We start from the raw sequence: 26015 nt of genomic DNA, 5'->3' as shown, positions 1-26015 counted from the left end.
TATTGGTACAAAAACAGACATATAGACCAATGGAACAGAATAGAGAGCCCAGAAATGAACCCACAAACTTTTGGTCAACTAATCTACGACAAAGGAGGCAAGAATATACAATGGAATAAAGACAGTCTCTTCAGCAAATGGTGTTGGGAAAACTGGACAGCAGCATGTAAAACAACGAAGCTACCTTACACCATATACAAAATCATATACCTACTCCCTTACACCATATACAAAAATCAACTCAAAATGGATTAAAGACTTAAACATAAGACAAGATACAATAAACCTCCTAGGAAAACATAGGCAAAACATTATCTGACATACATTTCAAAAATTTTCTCCTAGTAGAAATAAAAGCAAGAATAAACAAATGGGACCTAATGAAACTTCCTCTGCACAGCAAAGGAAACCATAAGTAAAACAAGAAGACAACCTATGGAATGGGAGAAAATTTTTGCAAATGAAACCGACAAAGGCTTGATCTCCAGAATATATAAGCAGCTCATACGACTCAATAAGAAAAAATGATTAAAAGGCACATGAAAAAATGCTCAATATCACTAATTATCAGAGAAATGCAAATCAAAACTACAATGAGGTATCACCTCACACCAGTCAGAGCTTTGTAAATTTTTGGTAAATCAATATGAAATGACAACCTTTGCACAAGAGACAACACCGGGTGTAAAGAATAGCAATATTCTATTAAATAAATAACATTTTACTGGTTATAACACTCTTTCAAATACATCAACATCTCATCTCATAATCTGCTCTGGAAAACAGAATTTTTAAGTTATGAAGGGCAGAGGGAACTTCAAGGTCATCTAGTTTTACTTTCCAGCTAATTCATTAATGATTCCTAAACTTCCCTTCAAGTGACAGGGCATTCACTACAACATCAGAGGACAGAATGAATTGACCCTAAGTGAATAAAATCTGCTCCCTTCAAAATCAGTCCTAATTCTGGTTTTGTAGATCCTCTTAACAAAAATGAGAGAATTCTCTTCTAAATTCAGGTATTTGAAGATGTGTCCAGGTAAGGCAAAGTATATCACCCTCATTTTATTGATGAAAAAAACTGAATCTCAGAAAGAAAAACTAAGGCTCTAAGTCACAAATGAAAAGTGAAGCCTGGTAGCCAATTCTTCTGGTTCCAAGGTTAGGATTTCTAGATCATTAGTAAATTAAAGGTGGAAGGGATACCTACTGTTTATTAAGTCCAAGTCCTCTACTCTGAGGCCTGGGGTTGGGAGTGACCAAGATGAGTGTCTCCCAGCCCAGGCTCTGCATTTACCGCACTGACTTGATCCCTAACCACCATACCTGCCCATATTAGAATAGAGGAAATAAAGACTTACCAAAGTGTTAGAAGAACTATAATCCTCAGCTGATTTATCTGCAAAAGAAAAAAGACAAGGGACTTAGCAAACAATTACAGTTAATCCTAACTTGAGAGGTAAGGAAGCCTGTTCAGTCAAGCACTTTCTAGGCTCAGAGAATAATAATAGCAGTGTTATTGGTACTATAGGTCTAACACCATGCTAAGCACATTATACACAATACCTCCTTGAATCCTCACTATAGCTTTGAGTACTACTATTATGTCTACTTTTATAGATTTAGAAACTGAGGTTCAGAGAAGTTAAGTAAACTGACCACAAATTACTTAACATATAGATTACTAGGAGTGAAGATTTGAATCCTGATCTAATTCTAAATACTATGCTAGAACTATATCCACATCAACTATATCATCATCAGGGTTTAATGGTCAGGGAAATTTACTGCATTCTAAGAGAAAGGGAAAGAATTCATGGCTGTCTTCATCCTGAGACATGCATAACAAATTATGACCAGCCTGTGGCTTCAGCTTTTAGAAAGGATCCTCCTATATCCATGCCTATTCCCCACAGGGATAGGAAGACTAAGGCTGAGGAAAAGATGTGTTAGTCATGTCAAGTATAATTAAAAGTAGGATCTTATTTCTAAGAATAGATCCAAGCTTCCTTAGTCAGATAATTACCATATTTTACTGATTCTGAGATGCATATTTTTTTCACATTAACATCTTTGAAACAAAGCTGGGTCCTACAATCAAAGGTATTTCATAGTTTAATTGGCAACTTCTTTTTTCTTTAATGGCATATAAAATAATGGTGCATCTTACACTCAATGATATCATAGATTTGATGAAATATGAAACACAGATCCAATGAATATCTTAGCAAGAAAATAAGTTTAAAGACCAAGTATTGTGTTTGGTATTACTCTTAATTTCTAAAGGTCTGAAAAGAAACTGACTTCCCCAGTTCACTACTAATGGAATTAAGGAGAGGAAACAGTCTATCAAATCCAACATCTCCCTCACCAAGAACCAAGCCCAGAGAACGCCCAAGATCTCAATTCCATCATATACGAAAGCTTCTTTGGCCCTGTGACAAATCGTGAACCCATAAGCTATGACAAGATGCTCTTAAAACAAACCCTGACTAGCCAGCTGCATCCTGAAGAAATTATTTCAGCATATAGTTTAAACATAATTCACTTGTTTTTCTTGTCCAAAAGAACATTCTATATTAAGTGCAATACTGTGCCTTCTTGCACCACCCCCAACCTTATGCACTGCTAGTGTTTTTGAGGACTGGGTATTCTGGTAATAAATATATCTCCACCATATAAAAAATAAGTAAGGTTGCTCCTTTTAAATGGGATTTCTATATATTATAGAATATTATAGAATGGCAGGGCAAAAGTACTTTTAATCCCTTCACTTTACAAATAAATAAAGATTCAGAGGAAAAGAAACTGGCTCAAGGTTACATAAATCAATGGCAAAACAAGGCTAAAACCCAGGACCTAGGGTTGTCAATCTAGTTGAGGTTTTGTTTATCACATTAAGTACTAACTGGTAGAGAAAATAAAGTGCTGATAAAAATGGGAAACTTGACCAAAAATTGGCATAGAGGATTGTGCTTGGGTTATAGATAGCAAAAGGTTTAAAGGTCCAGTTGAAAACACACTTCCATCACTAGTATATTACTCAACTGATATGCTGAGTCACTCTGAGTAAGTCATTTACTTTCCTTGAGCCTAATTAATTTATTTGAGTCTGTAAAATGGGAATAAATAGTCCTTGCGCTGCCAACCTATGGCCATGATGAGAATCAAATGAGATAATTCATGTGCAAGTATACACAAATTGAAGTAGTGTTAGTAATAGCAAAAGAAGAGAAACAGGAAAAGAAGAGATAGGACATTAAAAATAAACTGCGCTAATACACAATTTTGCCTGCAGTTGGTCCTGATCTTCAACTTCTAGAAAACTAAAAATCCCTCACGTGTGTGTGCATGCACATATACACACGTTTTCACAAATTTACACAAACAGAAGTAGCTGACGGGATACATATCTATACATTCTATACATATACACCGAATGTTATTCATTTACGCATGCACAGATGAACATAACACAGTTACCTGAATATGTATGTCTATACCCATATTCACTGATAACTACTAAAGTGGACTTTAATTCCTAACATATGCAAACCCACAGAGCTTCCATATACCTACACGGCACTTGTACACATCTATACACATACACATAAAAAAAAGATTCTTCCAAAGACTCTGTTGCTGAGCTTCCAAAGCCAGCTTCTAATCTGATGTCTCCAAAACCAACTCTTTAAAATCCAAGCCCTAATCTCCTGACTAGAAAATCCTTCTACGCAGCACTCCTCATCTCCAGTATCACCTTGGAATGAGCCAGTCCCTGAACAGGAGAAGTGAGACAGACTCAGCGGGCCAGATATGAAGATGAAATACATTAGGAACATGCATGACCCTCTCCTGGGCACCACAGTGCCGCATGAGCAAAGCTGCAGTCTGTCATCCTCACCATCTGTGCCTTTTGCTATGAGCCAGATACTTGCTGGGGAAAGCATCCTTCAACATTAGCTACTTCATCCTGGTCCTCACCTTCCCCAACAATACTGCCCTTTGAAAGAGACAGCTTGAACACCAGAAACAGCAATGGACTCAGCTAAGACCAGTGGTTAAGAGACCACTAATTTAGCTACATTAGAAAGGCATTTGGGGCTCTAATGTCTGTAAAACAAAGGGGAACTGGAACTGGTATACAGTAAGGATCCTTGCCCTAACATTCTAAGATGTCATATAAAAGATAAGTTTCCAGAAATGAAGGCCTTTCCTTTCCTTACCTAAGAAAGGAAAAATCTCTCCTATGGTAGGAGGTGCTCCAAGTAGAGTTACTAGATGCAAATGGTAAACTCAAAAGGTACTGGTCTAGGAATTAGGAGACCTGCATTCTAATCTCAATTCTGCTATTAAAAACATTCTGAGAAACATAGTCCTGTATATATAGAGAGAGCACATCTAAAAAATAAATTATTACTACTGGCCTGTTTTTCATTTGACTGACAAAAATTAGTTCCTTGGGGAAGAAATTGGGCTTGCCTACTAAATGTGTTACCACGTAACTTATTGATATTAAAAACAATGATGATAATGATGGCTACATTTTCTTTGTGCTGTTTTACAACCTAGAAAGAACTTTTACATCAGTGAGCTCATTTATGCACTCACTACCGCCTCTCAAGGTGAGAATTATTATTCTCATTTTGAGGCTCAAAGAAATGAAGTGACTGTTAGAACCTAATGAGTGTCAGAATCTAGGTGTTCTAGCAAAAGTCTGGGTTCTTTATCTATAATATCACTACTTTTAAAAACTATGCAGTTTCAGAGTAAAGACCCAAGACTAATGCAAAAACCTATCATCTTGGCTCTCAAATTTCAAAATTCCAACTTAATGTAAGTGCCATCTCCACTCTTTCTAATACTTTCTTCCTTCACCCCACATCAATAGGCACGTGGAGCTTTTCTACCCAGATGAAAACCATTTCTCCCCCAGACTGTCCTGGACACAATCCCCATACCTGTAAAACTCATATACTTCTGGCTGTTGGAGGTCTTCTTCGAGTTATAAAATTCCAGTACATCCAGAACAGCCTGCGGGTTTTTCTTCTGCTCCGACTTAGTGATATTTGATGTCTGAAGCAAGCGGGCCCACTGCTCCGGCATCCCCTACAAGACAGACATGCAAGGCAGTCAGCAAGGCACAGTCATGGAGACTCTGGAGCAAACTCAGAATTGACTCTGATAACTGATAGCAGCTAAAGATGAGTTTAGTCATTCCTTTCTCTCTCCACCCGCAGAGCTCCACACAAGCCTCTCTCATAATTCCTATCTTACTGTATCAGTCATTTCTTGAGATGTTTGCTCCTTCACCAGGCTATTCCTCCTTTACAGCAGGAACCTTGTCTGAATTGTCTCCAGATCATCAATGCTCAGCACAGAGCCTGTGGCCAAGGGGCTACTTAACTGAGGTCTATTTAAGGAATGGAGATCCAAAGTCTTTTCTGGTACAATGCTGGAGGTGAGGCAAGAGCCCCTCTCAACAATATCAGAAGATAGTAATGAGGGTCTCGGGCAAAGACAAAGGCATCAGGAAGACTAGAAAGAATTGAATCTAAGAGTGCATAGCCAGCACTCTGAAGGACCAAAGGTCTTCCTATGAGCCAGGACTTACTGTAAACTCGCCTGTGACAGCATCAAAACCAACATGAATTGTGTGCTCAAAATCTGAAGGAAGTGAAATCTCTGGCCGTTCCTTCTCCTTCTTTTTATTTGCTGCAAGAGAAACAGGGAAAGAGAAATTTTTAAATGAGGACATTATTACATTTTTAGGCTTATTTAGCTCTTTGTTGAGCTCTAGGCTCCTTTAGAGGCAAAGGACTGTCTACTTCACATGTGTACTTATATAGCCTGATACCAGACCTCAATTGGAATAGACACTCAATGCATGATTAAAGCCCTAATTTTTCACCAAACTGAAGTAAGAGAGTTGCAGAAAGAACATTCAAAGTTAATAGTCCTGGTTCTACCATTAATGAGTCCACTGATCTAGGGCAAGTCACTGCCCTTTTCTGGACCCTGGTTTCCCATCTACAAAATGAGGAGATTCAAGTATATGGTCTCTAAAGACCCTTCCAGCCCAGACACCTTATATTCTACAAGCTTCTATAACCTACATCCACATTTTTGGTCCTTGATTATGGGTCACTTTAAGGTTCTCTACTTTACAGAATTTTAGATTTGGAAGTTGTTTTAATAATATTAATAGCTAATATTTTATCAAGCACTTACCAGGTAATGATTCAAGTTTCTTTTTTTTTCTCTATTAAAGTATAGTTGATTAACAATATTACATTAGTTTCAGGTGAACAACATAGTGATTTAATATTTTACAGATTATACTCCATTTAACATTAGTATAAAATATTGATTATATCCCTTGTGCTGTACAGTATATCCTTTATTAATTCAAGTTCTTTACATGTATTAATATTCACTTCAGTCTCCAGCAACTCTTTCAGCTAGGTACTATCATCCTTATTTTGCAGATAAACTGAAGCAAAGAGATTAAGTTATTTGCCCACGATCACATGGTTACCAACTGGCAGTAGTCAGACCCAAGCCCAGGCAGTATGGCCCAGGCCCTGAGCGCTAAACCACTATACGATGCTGCTTCCGTAGGCTAGGACCTTAAAGAATCACTAAGTCCAAATACTTGTAGTCAACAAGGGTCTTGCCTTAAGTAGGTGTTCACTAAGTTCCTGCTGATCTGACAGGAAAAGTTTCAATATTTAATTAAGGAGTTATAGTGCCGAAGTACCCTTGTGTTCCCCGCAAATCTACATATCCTAACTCCCAGTACCTCAGAATGTGACCTTATTTGGAAACAGGGCCACTGCAGATATAACTAGCTAAAATGAGTAGGTCACTGGGTCCCAATCCAGATGAATCCAGCTAGAGATGGATGCACACAAAGAGAACACCACATGAAAGTAAAGGGAGAGAAGAGAGCAATGCTTCTTCAAGCCAACAACACAAAGATTGACTGAAAATCACCAGAAGCTAGGGAAGAGGCATGGAACAGATTTTTTCTCACAGCTCTCAGAAGGAACCAACCCCAGAAACACCTTGATCTTGGATTTCTAGCCTCCAGAACTGAAACATTAAAATTCTGTTTTTTAAGCCCCCTAATTTGTGGTACTTGGTTACAACAGCTCTACCAAACTAATATAACCCTCTTCTAACTAAAAAGAGCTTCAGGTTCTTGCTATTAGCTAGACCTCAACAGGCATCTGCAAGTGCAACCCAGATGAAACCTTCCAAGGCTCAGCCAGACATCCTTCTCCCTAGATGGGGACCTACAGAGCCAAGATTTTAAACATCTACAGAAACCCTCCTCCTTCCTCCAGCCAGGGTTCCTCCTCCTTTAATGTCCTAGAGAAGTATAAGACAGGGCCATGTGGTCTAAACTTCCAAGGAACTCCCTACGTATCATCTGGAGTCTGGTTTCAGAGAGTAACTGAAAAAGCTTCCATTTATTGAGCTCTTAATGTATGCCAGGCATGTGCTAAGAATTTTGTATGAAATATCACTACACATTTATTAGAATGACCAAAATCCAAAACTGACATCACCAAATACTAAAAAGGATACCGAGCAACAAGAATTTCTATTCGTTGGTAATCCGAGTGCAAAATGGTACAGTCACTTTGGAAGACAGGTTGGCAGTTTCTCATAAAATTAAGCATAGTCTTTCCAGACAATCCAGCAATTGTGCTCCTTTGTTATTGATCCAAAAGAGCTGATAATTTGTTCACACAAGAACTTGCATGCGAATGTTTGCATCAGCTTTATTCATGACTGCCAAAACTTGGAAGCAACCAAAGTGTCCTTTAGGTGAATGAATTAATAAACTGTGATACATCTAGAAAATGGAATATTATTCAGCACTAAAAAGAAATGAGTTATCAAGCCATGAAAAGATAATGAAGTGCCTTAAATACATATTACTAAGTGAAAGAAATCAATCTGAAAAATCTACATACTGTTTGATTTCAACTATCTGATATTCTGGAAAAGTCAAAACTATGGAGACAGTATAAGGATCAGTGGTTGCCAAGGGTTAAAGGGAGAGGAGGGATGAATTAGCTGACCACAGAAGAATTTTAGGGTAGTGAAACTCTTCTGTATGATACTATAATGGTGGATATATGTCTTTATATATAATTTGTTCAATCCATAGATGTACAATACCAAGAGTGAACTCTAATGTAACATATGGACTTAAGGTGAATATGATGTGTAGATGTAGGTTTATCATTTGTAAAAATGTACCAGTCTGGTATAGGATGTTAGTAATGGGGAAAGTCATGCATACTGTGAGGGCAGGAAATTTACAGGAAATCTGTGTACTTTCCACTCAATATTGCTGTGAACCTAAAAGCACTCTAAAAAAACATTCTTTATTTTTTAAAAAAGAGTTTGAGAACTCTGTTCTACAGACTTGTATTCTCTCCTTTAACTCCCACCACAGGCACACCTCACTTTATTGTGCTTTGAGCCATTGTACTTCACAGGTATGTGTTCTTTACAAATTGATAGTCTGTGCCTACCTACCATTGCCAGATGATGGTTAGCAATTTTTAGCAATAAAGTATTTTTGAATTAAGGTATGTACATTGCTTACTTAAATGTAATGCTATTGTACACTTAATCAACTAGTGTAGTGTAAATATAACTTCTATCTGTGCTTAGAAATAAAAAAATTCAAGTGACTCTTTTTATTGTGGTAGTCTGGAACCGAACCCACAATATCTCCAAGGTATGCCTGTACTTACATTTCATACACTCTATACCCAATACAATCAACTAGTGATGGTTCATCAAACATAATGAAATCTTTCACAACCCTTCACATTGTCTCGTTACTTCATCTTTGAATCCTGCTGTTCCCTTTTCCTTCCCTTCTCACCTCAACAAACAAAGCCTTTTATTTATTTTTTAAAACTTTTTAATTTATTTGAGGGGCAGTAATTAGGTTTATTTATTTATTTATTAATGGAGATACTGGGGATTGAACCCGGGACCTCATACATGCTAAGCAGGCCCTCTACCACTGAGCTATGTCCTCCCCGCCAAAGCCTTTTATTTATCCTTTTCAGGTCTCAGCTTAAAGGTCATCCCCTTCTGTGAAGTCCTCACTGATCTCTAGGTTGGGCAGTTCTTCACCCTCTCCTCTGTTCCCATGGCATCATTACAGTAATTGCCCATTTTAATGGTTTACTTTCCCAAACAGACTGAGTTCCAAGTGCAGGGACTATGTCCAACTTATCATGAATCCTCAACAGCTGGCAAAAACGTGGCATAAAACAGGCGCTCAGACAGTAGGTGAAGAAAGGAACAAAGGACCAGACACGTAACTCAACCTGGCAAGGAGTCTAAGGGATCTGTCTAATACATGCAAATTCACTCCAGGGCAGGAATAAATATTTCATTTTTACCTCTGATCTGACTTTAACAAACCTGTTTTAAAACCCTGCTCTGTGGTAGCTCAGTATACTGGCCAAAAGATATTCTGAGGTCCTCATGCCTCCATAGACCCAACACAACCCTGATGAAAGGTGGCAAGATAGGGGGGAAAAACAAGAAGGTTTAGAATCCAGGCCAGTTTTGGCTCTACTACATCATATAGCCCAGGTTCTCAGTTTTCTCATCTGAACAATGGGGAGAATGAACCAGATGACCTTATGGGCCCTTTTGGCTCCTAAATTCCAGAAATCTATAAAAACAGAAAGATCAGCACTCTCAATACTCTGTAGCTACATTTCTTCCTGACATAGTATGCCACAGTTTTAACAGCTATTTCATCATGCACATCATCTCATATAATCACCACAATCCTGAGACAATTTTACTTTAAGATTAGGAAACTGAAGCATGGACTTGCCTACAGTCATTCAAGTAACTGAGATTTAAAAGGTGTGGCTTCGGAGCTAAGGCCCTTCACTTTATACTACTTTACCTCCCCTAAAGAATTTCAAGTTGAGTCAAGAAAACACACTTTGGTATAATGAGGAAAAGAGAACATTAAAGAAGAACTTACCACATACAAGATACTGTAACACAGATCGTTTTCCTTAATTCTTGCAATCCTATGGGATAGATTATTATACTACGGTCATTTTACAGATGAGGAAACTAAAAAGTAGTCAAATAATTTTCTCAAGTTCATACAGCTAGTAAGAGCTGGGACTGGGACCCAGGTCTGATTCCAAAGGTTCTTTCCTTAGTATCTTAATGAGAACCATTTGCCTACATGCCAATTGCTAGGGTTTAAGCTATTTTTATACTTGGCAATTTCTCTTCCAGAAGCAGCTGCTTTGAGAAAGGGTTGAGTTTACTAGGGCCCAAATTAAGCAGTCATTTATGACATAAGCCCATCTGTCTTACTCATAGTTAGAATGCACGGGACATGTTGCAGGGCTTTGGAATTGCTTTCTGTTCCTAAACTTCATCTGATCTAGTCACTTAAAAGATCGTAGGGAAGAACACATGCTATTTTTATGTTTTATTTAGATTTTTATTTTATAGTTATATATCTTACTATATTTTTATATATTATTTCTATGATATGTTATTAATATACTATATACCACCATAGGTATGGAATGTCAAATACAAAAGGAACTTCAGTAATGAAAATGCAGAAAGAGAGTGCCTCAGAGAATAAGTACTCTATAGAAAAGAGTCCCAGAGAAACAAAATCACTTAATACATGAAGAGATAAAGAGTATCTGAGATTAGCAGTTTTTAAGAGGCTTACCTTTTGGCCTCAGCTTCAAATATATTATCTGTTTCACACGTCCAGGCCCATGTCCAGGGCTTAGAATCCTGCTTCTGACAGTACAGATAACTCTTGAGAATCTTTTGGGTAATTTGTCCTTGGGTTTCAGTGCACAAAACTGGCCTTTCCACTAGCCCTGTCTAAACCAACAAGAAATACAGCCTATATGTAGAAAGAGAAAGGCATTTTACTGCAGGACCATTTTTTAATTCTATCCTGAAGAAACCTAGTTAAGAGCTGTTATTTTGTAAATCTCATAGCAACTCTTAAGTGTTAATCACAGATTCCAAAAGAAAACAATGACTGCAAGCAAAAAGAGCCAAAATAGTACTACCAACTCTTAACAAGGCCACATTTTGCATAACCTATTCACAACTTTAGTCTTATAATCCATTCAGCAACTCTGTGAGATAAATATTCTTAGGTACCCATATTACAGATAAGATAAACTGAGGTGAAGAACAGTAGAGGAATTTACCAAAAGTCATAAACTAGGGATGATCAATAGTGATAATCTCAAGTGCCTGAACTTCAACACAGCTTCTTCTACAGGCACTGAGCCTTGCCCACATTGCAGACTAAGTGAACATGAATGGATGTCATTAAATGGAAATTTGTTTTAAAATAAGATAAAAGAACTAACCAAATCAGTTCTGCTACAGGCATTTGTTTGAACATCTTACGGATGAGTACCTTCAAACACTATATGGTGTGGGAGAACTTAGAAGGTTGAAAGAGCACAGTCCAGAAGTTAAGAGACAATGGTTCAAATGCAGACTCCAGGCACTGCAACTATGTAGCATGTGACCTTGAGCAAGTCCTTGACTCTCCGAGCCCAAGTGTATCAGTGCTGTACAGTGGAAACATCCTTGGAATCATAGAGAAGAGGTGCAATTCCAGTTCAGCCAGTCCTAACTAGATGACCTTGGGCAAGTTACTTAATCACAATGAACCTCAGCTTACTTTCTACAAAGTGAAATATTTATCTCCCTGAAAAAATATATTTCACAAACATCAAAGCTCCTAATATAATATGTGGTAACTAACAGGCATTCAATAAATAGTACTTTGGGTATTGCTGTTACTATTTTATGGCTATTATTATTGTGTTATTACTATTTATTATTATTATTGTTCTTATTATTTTAGGATTAACCAGGGTAAAGAAAATACATGTGCTTTGTAAAAGCTAAAGAGCTTTACAAACATGAGTTATTGTTAATAAAAGAAAGTGTCAGAGTACAATTTCCCAACCCACTCATTAAGACAGAGAAACTGTGGCTGAGGGAAAAAAAAAAGAACAAATCATCCAATTCCATGAAACTAGAAATTACGGGCTTGAGGAAATAAAGTGGAAAATGAAGCTTGCAACCCCATCCATGCTAACTTTAACCCTATCTTTGGCCTAGTCCATTTGGCTTTCTGGTAGCATGGGAAATGAGGCTGACACTGCAAAAATCCCATGTTGCAGTAAAGCCATCCAAGTTTCAGCACAAATCATTGACCTTATTATTTTTTTTTAAGATTTATTTTTAAGAAGCCCCTCTCATTTATTCAGCTGAGCTAATCTGAGTTCAAGGCAGTAAAACACTCCAAACTTGGAGAGATAAACACTGACGTAGTCCAGTTTTAAAATTAACTTTGCTAACCTTTTCCCAAGCTCGGAGAAATCTAGTCTGTTGTGAAAATGCAGGCAGAAAAAGATTCCAAAGTAAATGCTGCAGGACTTCTTAGAATAAACCACAGGCTCCAGATCCTAACCACAGTAACTAGGCTTTCCCACATGGAATTCTGCGACTCAGCGGCAGCTATCACATGCTCTCAATTACAGCTTCTTCCCATCATTTATGCATCCCCCACTGAGGCTATGCTGGAGGTCAGCATTAGGTAATGCCCACAGACATTCTACCCATTGCCAGCTCAAATCTCAATCATTAACGCAGCCCACAGAGAACTCTTCTTTCTCATCTCCCAAATCTCCTTAAAGATCCAAAGCTACCCCTCTGGAAATTCTGGCTCCAAAAGTCTGGATGGGATGCGTATTTTAGAAACACACCATGAGTCAATTGTGTAAGCTGAGTTGAGAACAACTCACAGAGGTAGTATGTTATGATGTAACAGATACTTTGAGAAGACTTAGTTCAATACTCATCCCTGCCACTTTCCAGGTGTGAGATCTTGATCAATTTACTCTTCTCTAAGCCTCAGCCTCCCCAACTGAAAATGAGTTAATTCGGGTATCAGATCAAACAAGAAATGAGGTTTCCCTTTAAAAAAAAAAAAAAAAAACCTTCTTATTTCTGTAGTATTTTACAGTTTAGAAAATGTTTTTGTATCCACTATGTCAAATGACAAAAGCCTACTAATGATACACATTACAGATGAGGATACAGGGATTAAAATAAATAGGTAAAAGGGGGCAAAAAAAACTGTTAATAAATGTTAGCAGTAGGGCTCAATCTAGGTTCTCTAAGTCCAGTTCTAGACCACTTCTCTGTGTAGCTGGTATAAATTCTCAAATACTTTATGAAGGGCATACCAGTTCAAAGACTGCCAACATTGCTATTTATCCTTCTAGAACAAAGTTAAGCACAAAGCAGCAGGTCAACGGATGCTTACTGGCTGAGATAACATCAACAAGTACAAAACCAAGCTGAACAAAAAATGTTCCAAACAAAAGGGGAAAAAAACTCATTTATTTCATTTTGATGTATGCATTAATTATAGCTATCTAAGGTCTTAAAGCAAAGGAGTGAAACCTATGTCCCCAGGGTATATATACAGGAAATCTGTAACTAGGGGATGAAAGAGAGATTACCAGATCATTTCACAAGAACTTCTTAAAACTCTATACTTTCTACCTTCATGCTTTGAATTTATAGAGATGTAACTTTGATCTTGAGTTACAAGATTTATTTTCAGACCAGATTTGGCCTAGGGTTACTCACCAAGGATTTCCAGGAGAATCTCTGCATCTACAGCTTTATCACTGATCAAAATACTTCACAATGGCCTAGTTTCATTTCACATACATATATAACCTGACCCAACTTCATCTTTATATCTCATTTATGTAACTACAGGATTTTCAAAGCTATAAAAGACTGTGTATGTCTACTGGTTTGACTCTAATTTTTTAGATGAAGGCACTTAAGCCCAGAGAAATGTAACTGACTCAAATGAGGCAGCCAATCTACAATGAACCAAGACTAGAATGCAGATATCCAGACCCCCACCAACCCATTCAATACATAAGATCATTCCTTTAGTTCCCAATGATGTCTAAATGCTTCCATCTGCTGGGTTTTTTAAGAGTTTTTATTGAAATATAACTCACATACCATACAATTCATTTATAAGGTGTATAATTCAGTGGCTCTTAATATATTCACTGAGCTGGGGAACCATCCTCACAGCTTAAAACATTTTCATCACTCCAAAGAGAAACTCCATACCTCTTAATCCCATCCCTAGTCCCATGCACCCTAGTCTGATCCACCTTCTCCAACAATCATAGGCAACCACTCTTCTACTTTTTATCTACGAATTTGCCTAGATAATTCATATAAACAGAATCATACAATATGTGATCCTTTGTGGCTGGCTCCTTTCACTAAGATGTTTTCAAGGTTCACCCATCTTATATTGGATCAGGACTTCATTTCTTTTCATTACCAAATAATATTTCTTTGTATAGATATACATTTTATTTATCCACTCATCAGTTGATGGATATTTAAGTCGTTCCCATTTTTTGGCTATTATCAATAATGCTGCTATAAACATTCATGTACAAGTTTCTGTGTGGATATGTTTTCATTTCTCAGTTATATGGTAACTCTACATTTAACCTTTTGAGGAACTGCCAGACTTTCCTACAGTGGCTGCACCATCTTACACTCTTACCAGCAATATATGAGGGTTCCAATTTCTCAACATTCTTGTCAACACTTGTTATTATGTGTTTTTTATTACAGCCATCCTAGTGGGTTTATAGTGGTATCTCACTGTGGTTGTGATTTGCATTTCTCTGATGGCTAATAACTTTGTGCATCTTTTCATTTGCTTATTGGTCATCTGTACATCCTCTCTGGAGAAATGTCTATTTGAATCTTTTGCCCATTCTTTAATTATGTTTTCCTTTTCTACTGAGTTGTAACAGCTCTTTTTATATTTTTTATATAAGTCCTTTATTAGTTATATGATTTGGGAAATTTTTCTACCATTCTGTGGGTTATCTTTTCACTTTCTTGATGGTGTCCTCTGAAGCACAAAACTTTTAACTTTTGATGATGCTTATTGGGTGGGAATTCATTATCCTCCTGGTTTGCCAGCAAGAACAATTCCAACTTTTTATTTTTTTATTTTAAAAGTCCTCTTTACTACATGTAGAAACTCAGGGTGAAGGCCTACTTATTTATAGAGACCAAGAATTACGATTGATGAAGCACAGTATTAAAAATGAGCACACACCTAGACTGAGGGATAAACAAAGTGGTTATATATGTGGGAGAAGATTCTACAGTAGAGTAACATTACATAGTCCCTGTATCTAGAAAGTTGGCAGCTACTACATAAGTGAATTAGCCAGAAAACAAAAGTGAAGCAACTTCCATATATCTCTTCTATCTAGACCCCAAAAGAGATCACAATGAAGGTGGAGTAGAAAAGGGTAAACACAAAGATACATGTCCAATGTACTCAATAAAAGTCCTCAATAGTTCTCATTTCAGTTATTCAACAATCATTACCTATATGTAAGATCACTGCCTATTAAACATTTCTGTGTCAAGACAACTCAAAAGCAGTGTCTAAAATTATCTTTTTACCGCAAATGCAGTGTGTTTAAAGTCATCATTTTCCCTGCACTCCAAATACCAACTTCTGACTTGTTCCTCTTCCTGTGTTCCCTATTTGGTTAATGATACTATTATCTACCATCTCCCCGGTCTGTATTTATGCAGTTATATTTTTCTGCAATGTAAGTTATGTTCTGCAATTTACCACTGTACTTGGTATATTTGGTCTACTGTTTCGGAATCCCAATTCTGATTTATTATGTAGTCTACTAGTTATGTCTCCCAGTTTCAACAAAGGAGTGAGAGAAAGGGCACTAATGTTTCAGTATCGACTGTGCAGTACGTACTGTATTAGGAACTTTGCATGTAATCTTCACACAACAGCCCTGTGAGATATTATCCCAATTTTAGAGATAGATAAGCCCCATCTTTCTTGGAGATAGAAAACTAAAAGTCAAAGGAGGTAACTGACATACCTAAGGTTAAAGAGCTTGTAAGTGATGATTCCAGGATTTGAACCAGGTCCACCTAAATCAGAAGCTCAAATAGCTGTTTAAAGATAAAAGGTCAGTTTCTTCAGCATGCCACAAGAACAAAGCCCTGTAAGCATGACAGACAACTTTACTTCATATTAACAGCCACTTAGATATTTGGAGGGTTGAACAAAAGTCATTTATCCACGTGGACATCTAAAACTCTATTTCACAATCTTGTCCATAGGATCTCAGTGGCTTTTATCAGACACTGCTGAAATCCTGATTATTCTAGAAATTTAATCAGTAAAAAGGAAATGAGCCCCAGCTTAGTATGACTTATTCTTAATGAACTAATGTTGAGTCCTGCTTCCTTTTCTCAGCTATTATTTGTCTTTCTTACTGATATTTAATCCCCAAATCTGGGTTTAAGATCAGGACATATGAATAAAGAAGAAGCAGTCAAGAATCTGGAAAGAAGACATTTCAAATGAAACTAGTTGGGGAAAAAAAACATGTCCGAACCAAGATATTTCAGTATCACTTATATTTTGTCAGTTCATAAACAGTTTAAGAACTTAAAAAGTAAGTAAACATATGGCTTCAGATTGACCAAAATCTGGCAAAAGCATAATTATTTTCCTAGAATTTTGCTCAGATATAGTTAATAGAGTATAAAAATGGGTCTATTTTCCATTTGACTTCAGCCACTTCAGGAAAAAAAAACAAGGAAAATATTTAATGAGAATTAAGTCAAGGAAGAGACAAATCCTTTATTCAGCTGACAAAAAAAAAAAGAATTTAAGCATACAAATGGTGAGAAAGAAATGAAATACTATACTTTTATCTCCAGGTAAGATGGATCGGTAAAATCGGTCCTTCTTTTTCTTCTCCTCTGGGTTTGGAGGTAGAGGTTTGGAACCGTGGTTCAAGGTTCCAGCATCTTTACTGCCAGCTCCAATCATAGTGCTGGTGTTTCTCATCGGAGGGGCTGGGGGTTTGTCTTGAATGTCTAGGCTGTTATTTGACATTGTCACCACCACCAGCAGCTACTGAAATCAAAAAGAACATAACTCTTTTATTATTTTTGAGCAAAAAGACATATGTGCTGAAAATTTTTAAAGAACCCAAATTATACAATCTCTTCTCCAGGACCCACCTCAAGCCATTCCACTGCATACTATGATTACTGCTATCATATTCTGTCAATATTCAAAAATGTAATACCTACTCTGTGCCAAGCACTGCTGGAAATTCTCAAGGTTCTTGCTTTTCCCTTATTCTTCTATCTAAGGCATCATAAAAAAACCATCATGATGTGGTTAAAAAGGCAGAAATTTGGCCTAGATAAACTGAGTATTAATCCCAATGCTGCTTACTAGCTTAAGAGAAATTCCTTAACCATTTGGATTCCATTTATTCATTCATATAAAGATTAAATAAAACTGCTAACAGCATTCCACATTGCAAGCTCTCTGCCAAATTCTAATTTTGTAACCTTAGGGAAAAAAATCATGCCTTCTCTGGAAGGGACTGTATCACTATACCAAGGGTCAGTAAAGCTGCTGGTTTTATAAATAGTTTTACTGGAACCCAGTCACACCCATTCATTCACATGTTGCTTATGGCTTCTTGCACGTTCCAATGGCAAAACTGAGTAGTTGCACCACACCTAAAACATTTAGCTTGTCCACAAATCTAAAAATATTTACTATCTAGTCCTTCACAGAAAAAGCTTGCTGACCCCTTGTCTGTATCATCTCTCCAGTATCTCCTTCCTCTAAAATTTAACCTCCTTCTATATAGGCAATCTACAATACTTCTGGAAAATAAAAGGAATAAAATCTTTTTAAAAAGGAGGGGTGGAAATCTCTATCATAAGGCACCAACAGTTTTAGTGAAAACAGATGATATTACTTTAAACAAGTGTTCTGGACAACGGATAAATATGAATGTATCCAGAGTTAATAAAGTTTCTCATTATTCTTCCATGCTACAATGGAAATTATATCTTTAACCATGACTTTTTAGAATGTAAGCTCCTTGGAGTCAAACACAAAATGCTTTGGAAGCTAAATTTTCTAATTAAAAAAAAAAAAGAAAAACAGCATAATAATCACCAAGAGCTTTTTAGAAATATAGATGTCCTTGTTTGACCTCCATAAACTTTGATTTAGTATAGGTAGGTGTTAAGATCAAAATTCTGTAATTTTATTACCAAGCCAATAAAACTTAACAACTCCGCACCTTGCGGTCGCTTGCGCGCGCTCTCTCTCGCTCGCTCGCTCGCTCGCTCTCTCTCTCTCTCTCTCTCTCTCGCCTCTGAGGCAGCCCACACTCCGTCTATGGACTGTGCAACACTTTCACGTTTAAACTAAACACCCCATACCTCTCAAACTCTCTCCCTCTCACCTTTCTGAGAAGGCCCACCTTCTGCCTATGGCGTATGTATCTCCTAAGCTGTTTTGCCTTCTGAGTGAGACAGACCGCACTGCCTATGGATTGTGTATCTCTCTAAATAAACTTGCTTTCACTTAAAAAAAAAAATTGGTAATTTTAAAATTTAGTGATCCCAATGCCTGCCGGAATTGAATACCACTGTTTTAGAAGTCAAATACTTAAATGTTATGAACAAAATACATAGAAGTTTTTCTTTTTTTTTTTTTTAACATTTTCTAATAAAGGACTAAATGATCCCCTGCATTCATTTCCTTCCCTAAACCTTTCTCCACATGCCATCAATGATCTTAAAGCACACCACTCCTCTACTTAAAACCCTTCATTAACATCTCAGAATAAAAGCTAAAGTTCCTTGGCTTGCTTTTGAAGGCCCTACCATTATTTAACCTACCCCACCATCAGCCTACTTTCCACTACTATCTTTCTTTCTAACTCCCCTTACATTCTAGCTATACCCAACTTCTCCAAGGTCTTCAAATATACTGTAGCGTTCACATTTCTATTCCTTTGCACATGCTATTCCCTCTGCTTAGAATGACAATTTCCCTCCCCTTCCACTGCTACTTCTATGAAGCCCTTTGGAATTGTTCTCACCTTTGAGAAGTTAGGGTCCTCTCCTCCAGATCCCAAGGCAAAGGGTGTATTTCCAGATTATCACATTTATTTTTACTATGTTATAATTATCTTCATCAGGAGCCAGAATGTTCCCCAAAGGTCGGGCACAATTTTGTCACCTTTGCAATCCAAAAGAGCCAGTACAGTATCTACTCACAGCGGAGTCAATAAATATTTTTATTACTCAAAAGTTGACAGGGATATTTAGCTTGCCTTTAAGGAGTTCAGTACAGATGAAATTTTAAGGTCCTTCACAATCTGATTGATACTGAACTGCCTTCCAAACTAAGCCACTACATCTGGACATAGCCTACATTCAAACTATACTTCAGAAATCTCTCTGTTCTTCCAAATTTGCCAAGTAGTCTCTTGCCCTCTTCTTGCCCCACCCCAGCCCCCAATGCTTCGTGTCAATGATTTCTCTCCCCCCACAGATGAAAATCTTACTCATCTTTCAAGGCCAAAATAAAACTTCATCTGTTTATATAATTGATCCTGACCTACCCCTGGCAAACCAATAGCTCCTTAGTTCTCTTTTTGGACAAAAGAAATCAAGTAACAAGGCCAATCTTATTAATCTAGATTAATTCTCTGGGTGGTGTGCTTTTTATCCATTTCTTCCAGTTTCACTTTGCAGCTTTGTCTTTGCTTTCCCTCCCAGCCCCAACTCAAGTCCCTCAGCTCCCCAAAAGAGAATTTCTACTGGCTCAGCTCTCAAGTGTACCTTCCCACTCCAGATTGCCAGTTCCAAATTTATACTCTCTGCAGCCACCTGATACCCTAAGCAGGCCCTTCCTCACCTCTTGGGTCCCTTCAGCCAACAGTTCCATTGAATGTAACTCCTCTTCAAGATCACAGCTCAGGATTATACCAAGAAAGACTTTATAAACCTTTCTGACACAGGCTTTTCTTCATTTCCCAATTCTTCCACTGTGCTTGGAGAATTCTAGGTGGTACATCTCCACTTTCAAAAAATTCCAAATTATTAAAACCTAAAATCTGTTGTTGGAATACAATATTTGAATCCTCTGTACCACATTTCAGCCTAGGTCACCTAGCCTGAGCTTGAGAACCTCCAGTGACAGGAAATCTAGTCTCAAAAGTCAGCCTATTCTATCTTTGATGGCCTCATTTAGACAGTTATCACTTATACTAAGTTTTATCTTCTCACTCTACATTGCAATTATTTGTTTATACATTTGTCTCTCCCCATACTGTCCTTCCCTGCCAGACTTAAGACTATAAACTCAAGAGAAAAGTTCAGTCATTTCACAATCCCCAACACCAGGCCTGGCACAGAATAGGTAATCAATAAAGATCTGTTGAAGAAATGAACAAACAAATGAACAACTAAAAGAACAAGTAAATAAGCAAACAAACAAATATGACTTCCATCTATTACTCCTAAATCCTATCTCAGGGCTACTCAGAAAAGTCTACTGCCTCTTCCCCAGACAGAACTTTAGATACTTGAAATCATCTTTCAAGACCTCCCAACTCTATTTTTTCAATACTAAACATTGCCAGTACCTTCAACTATACTCATAAAACACAATTTTGTGCCTTCTTGATCCTTCCCTTTGAATTTACTTGGACTTAACTGTTTCTATACTACTTTCCAGTTTCCCTGCAGCCTTTCAACCAGCTCTTTACTATGGTTTCTCCACAAGTGTTTACTCTCTTTACACTTTATAGATCCACTCACAGGTCATTTTGTCCATCTATACCTAGCACAGTAATCAGCACATTTTAAAATGTACACTGTTTTAAACTTTGTTTATAGGAAAACAAGTCCAAAACTTCAATCCTGACAAAGAAAAAAAGAAATACACTCAACTCTTGAATAAGGTGACCAAATATATCTTAAATCTTCTAACAGTCTCTGCAGGCCAAAGATTTGGGAGGATGACAAGCCAATGCCTTCTGACATGCTGTGTATAAACTAGGCCCAAGGCCAACATTTAGGATGATAGTTCAGATGGCACCCTTTTATCCATTCTAGACAACAAACTGATACAATAGAAAGACCATGTTTTACCAATGCTGCAGAGGCTCAAGGTACCTAATAATCTATAAGCAACTAATTATAATGAAGTGTTAATTATAAATCAACTGAATAACTCTGTAATAAATGCAGGATCGTTGGCAGGGTAATACAGTTTTTAAAAAAATTACTGGAGTTAAAATCATGAGACCTGAGTTTAAATCCTGACTCTGCTATTTACTAGCCATGGTCCTAAACAGAAGTCTCTTGACCTATGAGCTGCAAATTGTTGTTTCCCACTACGGAGTCCCTAGACAGATACTGATCAAAAGGCAACCAAGAATGGGAAGTTATTTGTGTCTCTTTTTCTGTAAAAAGCATAAAGCATGCTATAAAATATATAAAGCTATTAATGCTATTGTAGAAAAAGGGAAGGAAAATACTTTACAAGTAGGCATTATGTGCAAGGTACTTTACTCATTGAACAAAATCAAACGGATTCAGGGGAAGGAGTGTGTTCACCAACAACTATTTCTTTCCACTTTATCATATCTGGATTCCACAGCCACTAGTATAAAACATAGCCAAAATAACTAAAGATTTTAAGATGCGTATAACATCAAAGCAAGAAGCAATCTTAGAGGTCATCTAAACTAATTCCCCTCACATAACAGGTAGAATACAGAGGTCCAAAAAGCAGAAGGAAATTTCCTGAGATCACACAGAAATTTAAAGGAGGGGACAGAAACCCACATCTCCAAACTCTCTGCCAAAGGATTTTCCAACTATACTTGAGGTAATTCTAGCCTGTTTGTACCTTTTCTGACCTGAACTATGCTACTTCTGATTTAGGTTTAGCTCAGTCAAATGCAGCCAAGGGCAAATATAAAAATGTATAAACACATTTGGGCTGGATTTAAGAATGATATTTACTAAATATCTGCCATGAGCTAAGCACTAGAGAAGGTAATTTCTTGGTCCTCAAATCGACCATGTGTTGATGTGCTGAAAGTTATGTACACCTTTTACTGTAGTTGCAGGTTCTTCATCCAACTACATTTCAAATCAATAAATTTTTATTGAGTATTTACATGTAAGGTGCTATGCTAGAAACCAGAGCTACAGAGATAGATAAATGAGTAAGTGATGATCCCAACTCTAGAGGCTCTCACAGTCTGGTAAGCAAGATAGACAGGACCTAAAAAACCACAATGTCAGGACAATTGTGAAGAGTGCTATAAACAGTACAAGTAGTAAAATGTCAGAATAAACAGAAAGGAAAGTATATACTGAACTGAGGTGATTAGTGAGGCTTCATAGAAGTGGTATTAAGAATCGGGGCTTAATAGATAAACAAGTTGATACTGTATAGCACAGGGAAATATATTCAAGATCTTGTAGTAGCTCATGGTGAAAAAGAATATGAAAATGAATATATATTCGTGTATGACTGAAAAATTTGCTGTACATCAGAAATTGACACAACATTGTAAACTGACTATTACTCGATAACAAAGAAAGAAAGAGAAAAGAAAAGAAACAAACGGGGCTTAAAGAATAAACAGATCAGACTAGTGGTCCTCGCCTCTGGACTATTAGAATTTCCTAGATGCTTTGTAAAACATCAGCTGAAGTACTTTGGGGAAGTATATTAATATCTGCAATTCACCGTGAAAAAAATTTTTTTAAATAAGATATATTAATGATGAGCATAGGGATGTGATATACATGTTGATATATAATGGATGCGATGAAGCAAGTATATAAAAATGTTAATGGTAGAAAAATCTAGGGAGTGGTTATATAGTTATTCACTATAATTCTTTCCATTTTGCTGTACATTTGAGATTTTCCTAATAAAAAAGGGGGAGACGGAATACCACTGCTTGAACTCTGATTTTAATTGGTCTGGGATAGGCCCAGGCATTGGTATACTACCTTGACCAAGGAAAACATACAATAAATAAATGAATGATTTTGATAGAGGACAATGATGGTAAATATATCCCAGATCATAGGAACAACACAAGTGTGAGAGTACAGTGTGGCAGAATGCAACATGAAGGTGGAAAAGTAGGACATAGTGATCACAGAGGGCCTTTTCTTTTCTGCAACACATACACAGCACCAGTCAAAAAATGGTCCCTTTTAAGCAGTTCTAAATCTGTACAATGAATGTCCCACATTAAAAATAAAAGATGACACTGTTGATTTAAAAAGGCTGAGAGAGGACAATGAGAAAAGAGGTGTTGCCTGGAGGAGGGGACCAGCTGTCATCCATGTGCACTGAGGAGTCTGTGATCCCTTGAGCTCACACAATGGGACTTGGGAGTTTAGGAGAGTCCTCAAAATTGCCTAACAGAGTTGCTAAAATTCTTTTAAAAGTATCCCCATAGAACCTCCTGGACCAACCATCTTTACAAATAGAATTCCATCCCATCACTTGAGGCTGATATTTCAATAACCACTAACATTAGTGGAGTTTACAAGAAAACTTGGAAATCTATTTGGTTGGCATCATTTTTCTCATTCATTCATGCAAATATTTATTCCTCAACTTACTGTTTGCCAAGCTGTGCTAGGTACTGGGGATAAAACAGTGAGCAAGTCAAAAGAAGTAAAATCTCAAGAGACACTGCCCATCACCCAGGGTCAGACAGCTAGTGGGCAGCAGAGGCAGGGACCTGAATGAAGAAGTCTGTGCAACTACAGAATCACCTCTTTTTCCACTACACCACACCTCACTGTTCACTCTAGAAGCAAAGGGATGGACTAGATAACCTCTAACAATGTCTCAGGCCATTGTTTAATTGAAGAAGAGAAAGGAAAAAAAGAAATAAAACCTATTTCAAATATTAATCACATTTCTCAGTTTCAGCAACTCGAGTGGCTGAGACTGGCATGACCAACACCCCACCCAAGACTGGGGAGTACTGCATGCCCTTGACACCTGGTTATAAGAATTTGATCTTTAATTAAATCATGCCAGGACGTTTTCGTTGGCAGGAGTCTGGAATGCTGTAGTCTTGAATTTGCTGAGGGATGTCCTTCTGACAAGTCAAAGACACTCCCGCCATGTAGCCTCCAGCCACTTACACTGGTTTACAACAAGAAAGCAACTAGCAGGGAGGAAAACAGGAAGCTGTTTCTGGGCTGTTAGGAAAGCTACTTTAATTTTGGACCCTCAGTTTCCTCTTTTGTAAAATACAAGTAAGACTATCTACTTTATAGAGTTATCATGAGAATTAAAAAGCATATACAAAAGCACCTAGCATGCTGCCTGGCACAAAACGGAGATTCAGTAAATATCTGTTCTCACCCCTTACTCATCTATCCAGTTTCATCTCTTCTATTCCCTAAATTTGTCATTCCAGCTCAATCTGCTTTCATACCCCTACATTTGCCCACACCATTCTCTCTGCCTAAAATGTCCTAAGTTGTATGTTATGCAAACTCCTACTCATTCTTCAAGACCCAGCTTGACTCACTTCCTCTATGAAACCTTCACACAAGCCCTCCTACCTTCCCTCAAATTTAATAGCATTTTATACATAATTCAATGCAGCAGGTTCCATATTTCATCATATCAACCTCATCAGACCATGAGCAAGTAAGGGACAAAACTGAGTCTGATTAATCTCTATGTCCCCAGGTCTCACCCAGCACAGACTTGGCACAACTAGATAATTAGTAAAGGTTCACTGACTAAGGCAGTCTGGTTTAGAGGAGAAAAACATAGGAGCTGAAAGGATCTGGAAGAATCAGCTAGTTCTAAAGCTTTATTTCATAGTTTGAACATGAAACCCATAGGTGTATGCAATTTACCTAAGATCACTCAAAGAAATATTGAGGATATGACTAGCCTCTGATTATCCTGATTCTCTTAAAAATACTCATTCCGCTCAAATTACAGTTTGAGACAATGAACAAAGGTCTGTACCTGAAAAACTTCCTGCAATTGGAGAGGAACGAGAAGCAGCAAAGTGAAACAGAAAAGGCAGAGATTTGGAGTCAGAGAATTTAAATTCACTTAGACTAACCCTGTACATTCACCCTCTCCTCCCCCCACCAATCATACTACACATCTTCCTCACTCCTACTACCTCTGCAGATAGTCACTAGAGTGACTTGCAGAAACCAGCACTAAAAGTCTCATAATCCTCCTTCCACCATCTCGGGAAACTCCTGACCTGCAGCCCCAAGTAAGCTATTCCCAACAGTTAAGAATAAAATTCAAATTTAAGCTTCAAACCTCCATCCCTCTCCATGAATGGTCTGCACTGAGAAAATCATCACTAAACCTGAGGCTCATACAATCTGAGAGCTGAAAGAACCAATACGGCCACCTGGTTTAACCTCCCAAGAAACACTGGAATCATGTCTCCTAAATAGATGACCCTTCAGTCAATCTGCCTGAAAATACCCTATGATTTCCCACACTGCCTCAAAGGAACATAATCTCTCAGAAATGTTAGGAATTATACCTTGAAAATGGACTGCCCTCTCTCCTCTAAAAGAGAATCAGGACTAAGTTAGTCAAGTTTCCAGTGTTCATTTACTTCAGTCATCCTTGATCACCCAAACTCGCATACCAATCTCTTCTGTATGCCTTCTAATCTGACCAAATTCCTCACCCCTTTCCTGACTCTGGATCCCCTCCACTACTTCCTCTGGAACTTCCCATTTGTCATGGGCTAATTTCACTCATCTCCTTGCCTTAAAAGAAATTTGGCTACCTCCTAAGAAAGGGATTTCTCCAGCAGCCCTCCCAGCAGGAGACTGTCTTCTCTTTTATACCCAGCCTATTAGTGGGGTCCTGAGTTTTCGGTGCCATTTCCAAGCCACTCCTTTTTCTTCTTGTGAAACCTCTATTGCTTTGAGTAGCCTCCACTGGCTGCTAT

The 26015-nt window shown here is 37.6% G+C and overlaps 1 protein-coding gene across 6 annotated transcripts in view; it reads right to left on the bottom strand.

Moving 5' to 3' along the window:
- The window catches only part of PAK1 (p21 (RAC1) activated kinase 1), a 127212-nt gene that overhangs the window by 38409 nt on the left and 62788 nt on the right, over positions 1–26015 (bottom strand). For 3 of the 6 annotated variants that reach the window (XM_072969116.1, XM_072969119.1, XM_015247450.3), the window contains exons 2-5: positions 16897–17104; positions 5615–5715; positions 4962–5109; positions 1362–1399 (exon numbers count right to left, since the gene is read on the bottom strand). In XM_072969116.1, the coding sequence (XP_072825217.1) occupies positions 1362–1399; positions 4962–5109; positions 5615–5715; positions 16897–17086 (477 nt within the window). In that variant the 5' untranslated portion in view covers positions 17087–17104. Of the gene's footprint in view, positions 1–1361; positions 1400–4961; positions 5110–5614; positions 5716–16896; positions 17108–19109; positions 19231–26015 lie in introns of those variants that run through there. The other 3 variants (XM_072969117.1, XM_006213639.4, XM_072969118.1) reach the window with 2 other exon arrangements.

This window comes from Vicugna pacos, chromosome 10, assembly GCF_048564905.1.
Source record: "Vicugna pacos chromosome 10, VicPac4, whole genome shotgun sequence".
Classification (NCBI taxonomy): domain Eukaryota; kingdom Metazoa; phylum Chordata; class Mammalia; order Artiodactyla; family Camelidae; genus Vicugna; species Vicugna pacos.
The sequence above is the reverse complement of the archived record's forward strand: the minus strand, read 5'-3'. Positions and strand labels throughout refer to the sequence as shown.